The 8,468-nt window shown below is 39.8% G+C and overlaps 1 protein-coding gene across 2 annotated transcripts in view; it reads left to right on the top strand.

Moving 5' to 3' along the window:
- LOC131165429 (FHA domain-containing protein DDL) overlaps positions 1–6,413 on the top strand; it is a 28,525-nt gene extending 22,112 nt beyond the window's left edge. For both annotated transcript variants that reach the window (XM_058123248.1, XM_058123249.1), the window contains one exon: positions 6,073–6,413. In XM_058123248.1, the coding sequence (XP_057979231.1) occupies positions 6,073–6,112 (40 nt within the window). In that variant the 3' untranslated portion in view covers positions 6,113–6,413. The remainder of the gene's footprint in view (positions 1–6,072) is intronic.
- The last annotated feature ends 2,055 nt before the right edge of the window (positions 6,414–8,468 follow it).

Here is an 8,468-nt window from a genome sequence, read left to right on the forward strand (position 1 = left end):
CCAACTCCATTCGAAGGTCTGGAAGGTATTCATATTTTCATGGATGATGTTATGAATAAAGATGGGGAGGTCTTTAGCAGACAAGGGATGGCATCTTGCCTACCCTGATTTGCCTGTAGAAGAGATAGGAGAGGATAGCACAAAAACTGTCGGATCAGATGGGATTGTGGTTATCTGATCCTGCTGGTCAAGAGGCTTGTTTAGATGAAAGAGTAAGGTGAATAAGGTCAGTGGGAGCTAGCTAATTTGAAATTCTTGATTAATTATGATGTGAGGGGTCTAAGAAGGGGGATTTGGGTCAGACACTTTTTTTTTTTTTTGTTGCTTGCTTTTTTTTTTTTTTTTCCTTTCTCTTTTTGTGAGGAGTTCTGGCTTCCTGCTTTATTATAATTTCTTTTTATTTTCTTTCATCATCTGAAAAAATTGATTTCTTTTAAATGGACCTACCTGACTGATCCAGAGAAACTGTGATTCATAGAGAAAAAAATTCTTTCGAGGGGAGTGAAACAGGGAGATTATAATGGCCCACCTGCAATAGCAGCTGCAATCTATCTGGAGAAAGATAATAAGGTAAGGTGAAATGGAGGTAGAAGCATGACTGAAGGAAGCTTGGAAGACGTAAGCTCTGTGTGAGAGGACGAGATTGACAGGGATGGTGAATAAATTCTGGAGTACAAGCTTGCACCCATTTTGGCAATTAGAGTCGAAAGTCTTAAGGGGAGTGGTTTCATCGAAGAATTTTGAGGCCAACCTGAAGATTAATGATTGAGCTATCTATTGGACAGAATAGGTCTGAGATCAGAGGTGGGGATGTTGTTAGTGACAAATTGATGCTCGAACTTATTGAGGTGGTGCCCAACCAAGGGGGAGTTTGAATAGGAAAGAGAGTTTCAATGAGCAGGTTTCAAGATGGGTCCTGTGCAAAATAAAGTTGCTCAGCAAGGCCTTGGCGGTGTCATTTGAGGGGTTTGAAGAAAGAGCTTATAAATTATTCGAAGATATTGAGGAGAAAAAAGGAGAGAAAGGAGAGAGCGGTAGAAGGAGTAATCTCAACAGATGCATCAGGAAGAGGGAACTGAAAAGGTTAGCATTTTCTATAAATTACAATGATAAGTTGGGAAATATTGGTGGAGGTTTGGTAAGCCAGGGGAGAAGGGAAGGATTTCTTTGAATCAATGTTGAGAAAGATGGTGTTTGTAATGTGAGGGGTGTCCACTGAAAGAAAAGGGCATTCATAATTTTTTTGAATTGTTGGAAGGCTGATGTTATCCTTTTAGAGGATACAAAAATAAGTTTGATGGACAGTAGTGTGGTTCATAGCCTGTGGGGAGTAAGGGACTGTCAGTTCCTTGTCCTTGATACTTGAGGCAGTGCAGGGAGATATGTAGTATATGGGAAGCATCTGTGGTGTAGCTGAAGGAGCATATCTTGGCGAGTTATCCATTTCCTTGTTTTGAAGGGGTAGCTGATGCATTTGAGTGAATAGTTTTGCTTGCTTTTATGGGTAGAATGGTTCATAGTCTGTGGGGAGTAAAGGGACTGCAAGTTCCTCATCCTTGATGCTCAAGGCAGTGCAAGGGGGGGAGGGGGGTTTGTATTTTATGGAAATCATATGTGATGGAGCTGAAGGAGCATATACTTGGTGACTAATATGTTTTCAAAGGGGTAGCAGACACGTTTGAGTGGATGTTTATTTATGTTTAGGGGTCAAGTGATGAGGGGAAGAGAAGGTATCTGTGTGATGAGCTGCTGGGGGCAAAGGGGTCTTGGAATTGTTCTTAGGTCCTTGATGGGGTCTTTAACAGTCTTGTTTTCCTGAAAGAAGTGGGGCAAGGGGGGAGATGATTGATAGATGGAGTCAGAGACTTAGTGTATGATGATGCTCTAATGTATCTGCTGTTGACAGGGTGGAGTGAAGACAGAATCTTGTTATGTCAACTGACTGTTTCTTAGTTTAAATGGATTGGGAGGAGCTTGACACTAAAAGCAAGCAAAGACCACTGCCACATTCTCTCTCTGACCACCACCCTATATACTTGATTTGAGTGAGGGGGCTGATCCCATTCAAGTTTGTAATCATGTGGCTGAAAGTTGAGGGTTTTAAAAATCTTGAGAAACGATGGTGGCTGGAAATGTGGCCATGCAGGTGGAGGGTTTTGCCAGCCTCATTATAATTTCCAGCTGAAAATGTTGAAAGGAAGGATGAGGGTCTGGAACCATGAAGCCTTTGGGGGTGGTAAGGTTTGAGAGAAAACCTACTTCATGCTATTAGTGAGCTAGATAATAAAGAAATATCTATAGGGATTGATTGCCAAGATAGGGAAAGGAGGTTTATGGTGAAAAACAAATAATCTGATCTTATGTAATGGGAGTGATTTTTATTTTTTTGGAGGGAAAGATCTAGGAAACTTTGTGCAAGGAGGGGGCAGGTTAAAAATACTAATATTTTCCACAAATTGCCTACAATCATTGCAAAAAAAAAAAAAAAATTAGCGGAGTGGTGGTAGATGGCAACGAAGTTGAAGGCCCGGGGGGGGGGGGGGGGGGGGGGGCGCATAGAAATGAAAAAGGAGGCTATTTTTTGTTCCCTAGGTTGCAGGTTCAAACCTTGGTGGGGGTGAGGAGGGGTTCACTCCTAAAAGAAATATCATGGAGACAGAAATCAAATTCCCTATGGCTTGTGAAGGAGATAATAATGTCAGATTTTTCCATAGAATAACCCTTCCATTGAGAGCTAACTGCATTGACCAGATTAGCATATATGGTACCACTGATGGTGAAGAGGAAGTGATGACCGATGGAACAGTGAATTTCTACAAGAAGCTTTACACAGGAACAACAAAGTGGGACCTCAAATGAATGGTACTCACTTGGAATCTATTTAAGAGGAGAGTAGAGTAAGATTGGATAGCCTATGCAGAAGAGAAGATGCTCTGGGCTCTTAACTTTGGTATGGAACATGGATCCTGGACCTCATGGGACATCAATGGTTTTTCTTGAACATTGCTGGGACATCCTTAAGGGCTATATTTTTGGTTTCTTTCTGTTATCTTAATGAGAATGGCAGATCTGGGAGAAGTTTTAACTCTACCTTCATTGTGCTAATTCAGTAATTCCCAATAAATGAGGTGCAAATAATATTGACTTAAAGACCAGTAAGCCCAGTGAGTAGTATTGACAAACTGTTGATTTGGAAGAGATGTTGGGGCATCATATTTTGGAAGGCAAAAATGCATGTCCTATGGAAGCAGATATTGGATGTGATTTTAATTGGTTACGGATGTGCAGATTACAAAATTTGCAGGACAGAAAAAGGGGTTATTTGCAAGGTGGTTGTAGTTTTTGAACATGTTTGTTGGGATTTCCTTTCCCGCCTTTTGGAGAGAGTTGGTTTTGACAACAAATGGAGTGTCTGGATCAGGTTTTGTGTATCCTCAATTCAATTTTTAACTTTTATTAATGGTGCATACACTAGGACAACCCTCCCTGAGTCCCGACCCCTGCAAAGCAGGGGAGCCTTGTGGCCTGGGGATGCTCTTCTCTTTTTTAATTAGTGGTGCATCAGAATTTCTTGGTTTTTTTGGTGGTTGTTTTGTTTTGTTTAGTTTTTTTTTTGTTGTTTTTTTCCCCTAGTTTGAGGGGAATGAGTCAGGAGACCTTTTTTCTTCCAATTTGTTCATTTTCATTGTGGAGGCACTCTTTAAATTGCTGAAAGTGGCTGTTGAAGGAGATTTTAGAAGGCTTTATGTGGGGTGGAACACTTGTACTGAGTGAGCATCTCATCTGCTTTTTGCTGTTGACACCCTCATTTTCTTTGGGTAAGGTGAGGGGCATTTGAGATATTTGAGATGTGTTTTTGTGTGGTTTGAAGCAATTACTGGGTTTGAGTATTTTGAAGTCATACTGGGGAGGTGCTGGGTTAGAGTATTTTGAAGTCATACTGGGGAGGGGTTGTTAGAAAGGCCCGAGTTCTGGAAACCACCCTGGAATGCAGTGTGAGCAGGCTTTTGACAGGCATTTGGGAATGCCTTTAGGAGCTAGCTTCAGGACTGAGGATGTTTGGGATTGTGTTGTGAAATGATTTGAAGAGAGGTAGCTGGTTGGGAAAAAAAAAAACTTATTGAAGAGGGGAAGGATCACTTTGACGAAAAGTTATACTTGCTAATTCTCTTATTTTGTCTCTTGTTATATTCTTAGTGCCAGTGGCAAAAATACTGGAAAGGCGGCAGAGAGACTTTCTTTATGGGCCTGCTATCCAGTTGGGGCTGACTGTCAAGATTTCAACCATGTTCTTGGCCAGTGCTTTTGAATGGTTGCAGCTGAGAGTAAATGCTACTGGTGGAGACTGTAAGGGGAGAGATGAATGATCAAAATTTGCAATGTACTGAGTCTTTGATAGGGTATGATGAAGAGTTCAAAATTTATTGATTTTGTGGTGGGAAATGGGAACAGAGTAAGATACTGGGGGATGTCTGGTGTGGAGATACATACCTGAAAGATTCTTTCCCAAGTCTTTATAAGATAGCGGATAATGGAGAAGCCATGGTAGCATATGTTCTAATTTGGGTAGATAATAGGGTGGCCTGCAACATCACTTTCAGAAGATATATTTGGGACTAGGAAGTAAGGAAGTGGATGACCCACTATACAGCTTGTATGATACAAGTTAATAGGAGCATCAAAGACACTATCAAATGGATGGAAAACAAAATCTCAAATTCCATCAAACAGTACTGTCATCTCATTCATAGTTTGCATAGGAAGAAATTCTCCTGGAAAGCAGTGTGGGAGCTGAAAGTCTCAGGAGAGTTGCTTCTATTTTTATTTTCCATTTTTACTTGAGATGCCTCTTGGGTTGCAATTCTGACAGATGGTAACCTAAATAAGAGAGGTGTGGTGCTTATGGATGGGTGTTTTCTGTGCAAAGAAGAGGGAGAGGGGCTAAATCATGTCGTGTCACACTGCAAATTCACTAGGGAAAACTTAGACATTCATTAGGCAGAGGCTTAAAGTTAATTGTTTAGTGTCACAGAATATCCATCAATTTCTTTCCAGCTTGATAATTAAGGATAGAGAATTAAATTATTGGAGTTTTGAGAAACGGTGGGAATGGTACCCTTTGTGTTTTCTGGAGGGGAAGGAATGTTATGGAATTGATTACTCTATTTGTACATGTTCATCATACAATTTCTTTTTTCCCATTCCAATCCTAATCCATTCCATTCCAGCATTCCACATTGCATCATATGAGTGCATTCAAATGAAAGGAAAGAAGCATACTAAGTTTGACTCTGCACACTTTCTTTGTATGGAGGGATGAGAATTTTGGACCAGGCCTCTGCGACTGGATTGACTATTGTGTTTTTGACTTATTGATGGTTGCAAATGGGTTGGGAAACCCATTGAATATGTACTTTCATTACCTATAAAAAGGATTCTTCTAATTTTCTCAGATCAAATTTAGTCTACTTTATTGATCCTCAAGGAAAAAAGATGTCTGCTGTAGTTTTGAGGAGAATCCTTCAAGAAAATGCTTCCTCTCAAAAAATGTTTGAGGAGCAAGTGATGCTTAGTTTTGGAATTAATAAGAATATGCTATTGAAATGCAATACTGCAAGAGGGCAGCGCCCTAGTGAGACTTGTGATGGAAATGACACATTCATGGTATGCATCACTGCCCCATAGAGAATGTTGGGTTCTTTTGAGCAGAAAAATTTCTTCAGTACTAATCTACATTTTCATCTTGGCAAAACCATTAAATGTTGATAAATGACATTGTGCTGTCTGTGGTGTAGTAGCTCATGGAGTGATTGATTACCACAATGCTTATGAAAAATTATGTCCTAAATAATTTGTCTTTATGTGGGTGGGCTATGTATTATCTGTCGCCTAAAATTCATTTAGATTCTGTGAACTGTTTTTTCCTCTTTTTGTTCTATTTACTCTTTGGAATGTTACATGTTTTACGGAATCTGGATTGTGTCATCATAACTTTCCTGCTGTTATGTATACAATGCCCTTACCTGGTGAATTAGGCCTTAACATTCAATCACTTCTCTTCTATTTTGGCAGCCGAGAGTATGTTCTCCTACATGAGAACTCATCTGATTGAGGCTACGTGCAATCCATTGATTGTGCTGGATAAAAGGACATCACCAATATCAAGATTCTTCTCGTGGCCAACTGCTTTATTGAAAATATATGCCTTGCTGCTCACAAGCATGTCACTTTTCATCTCGTTTTATTTGTTGTATTTGTACTCTGAAGCGAGTGAAACTGGGAGTGTCTTCTGCGGTACTGCATGTTTTTTGGCAATTAAGTCAACACAGCTCAACTTTGTGTTTTCAGTATGAGGCGAAAACTAGTTTATTGAACTATTTAGCAATTATTGCAAGGTGCTATAATTCTTGGTCTCTTCAATTTGCATCTTAGCTGTCCTCTTGAATCTTTGATTGCTCTAGTAGGAAGGAGGCGATCTTAAGGAACAAGTTGTTGAGATGAACATTTTTTCTTGTTTTCTCCAACATTGGTAGATTTCTGGTCTTTTTACACATCTTGGCAGCAGAATGAAATGGACAACTATGGCCATGTATATTTTTCATTAGATATTGATCCTTCCCCCTCCCCCCCTCCCCCCACCCCCAATGAATAAAAGAATTTGCGTACATTGAAAAAGGACCCCCCCCCCCCCCTCCCCCCGGGGGCGGGGGTTTGAGTAGTGATTGGTTTTGTAAAACTCCATTGGGCTTCCTGAATTAGCCGATGGTTGCAAGTGGGAATATTTTCAATCCTAAACACTGCAGAAAGGCTGAGTTTTGATTGGGGAATACTGAATTGATGCAAGTTTTCAGGAGACAATGAATGATTAATTATATGCATACTATGGGTTTTGCAAGTTTATTTTTCAGTGCAACATTGATATATTTCATCTGGTTGTAGTTCGTTTTAGTATTTGAACAGGCCGAAGATTCTTGGTTTATTATTATTTTATTGCAATATTTGAATGCCTAGAGTTTCCTAAACTCTTATTACACTGAAGAACCTCTGAATTTTAGTCATTTTGATTTTGTTAGTGTTAATATGGATATGGAAAAATTTTAGTTGACCCGTATCCCCAAAATCAAGTATCAAATTACTTCTGATTATCGAAATTAAAGCTCAACTGGTATGGTAGGTGGTCAGTACTATGAGTTCTTGAAACTGGTCCCATCCCTCATAACGGTCCACTTTTGCTTCTTCCCATATGATGCCAGGCTGGATGGTCCTCGTTTACCTAATACTATATTTATAACCCATAAGTTATTTTTCCATGAAAATAAAAATATATGCCCATAATTGGACCCAACATTTACACATCCTTAAAAATCCTTAAGCCTTGAGATCCAGTGCCTTTCGGATTATTAACATCAAGATGATTATGAAGGTATTTTCTCATAGCCCGGAGGATGCCTTGTTGAATAGGATTTTAAGACTTCGTTAGCTCCTGCAACTCTTTTGCACATAGAGAATCTCTGCAATATAAAAAAACCTGAACGTCTGTGTACATGGGGCGGATGGATGCCTAGTGAAACAAACAAACAAAAATAAAAGATAAAAAAAGCTCCATAGAGTTGCAACCTAGGAGGATGGAGAGATGTCCAGAAATAAGATAGATTTCATTGTTGATTTTCTCGGCTCTTTCGATTCAGGTTCTTTTGTCCCTCATTAGCCGAACTGAGATTCTTGGCTCGAGGCAATTAAGAATTGCCAAATGCACTTCTTCTTCTCTCTCTCTCTCTCTCTCTCTCTCTTCCAATATTAGGGAAAGCCCCACTAATTGCCTTGGTTCTCGCTGACCGTGGTAAATGTTTTCTTCATGAGATGCAAACAATTCTATTATAGCCTCCCCCCGCGTTGTTCTTTAGCATTTCCCACGCTCAGGAATTTCCATCTCAGTTTTGCCGAAGATTGGTGCCCCACTTTGGGCTACAACTCTGTTGAGTATTCATGCTGAAATTCTGATTTCTGACCATTTACTTTAGGGCCTTGACAGATCATTTCCATTCTAAAGTCTTGTAATTTTCACCTTATGTTTCGGTTTTGAAGTGATCGTTCAGTGATATGTATATGTAATAGGAGTATAAGCAAATCTCGTATGGGCATGACTGGAGCCGACTCCAGGTTCAGCGTCGTCTAAGGATGTGAGATGAAAGAACAAGGGAAACCTAGGTTCAAAAAGCCTATGATATCAATTATGCGCTGCACAGATATTGTTCAAATTAGGGAGACCAGGGTTTGTCATCTCCCTCTTGTCTCTCTTTCAATCATGCAACATATCCATAGGTGAATCTCTGTGTCACAAGTGAATGCTTGAGAAGTGATGTTATCTCATCCACTGATGAACAATAGGATAGTTCAGATTTAACCACTTCAGGTACAGTAATTCTAGTGAATCCATTTCTATGTAGACATAAAATTTTAACCACGAC

The sequence above is a fragment of the Malania oleifera genome, chromosome 10, assembly GCF_029873635.1.
Source record: "Malania oleifera isolate guangnan ecotype guangnan chromosome 10, ASM2987363v1, whole genome shotgun sequence".
In the NCBI taxonomy this organism is placed as follows: domain Eukaryota; kingdom Viridiplantae; phylum Streptophyta; class Magnoliopsida; order Santalales; family Ximeniaceae; genus Malania; species Malania oleifera.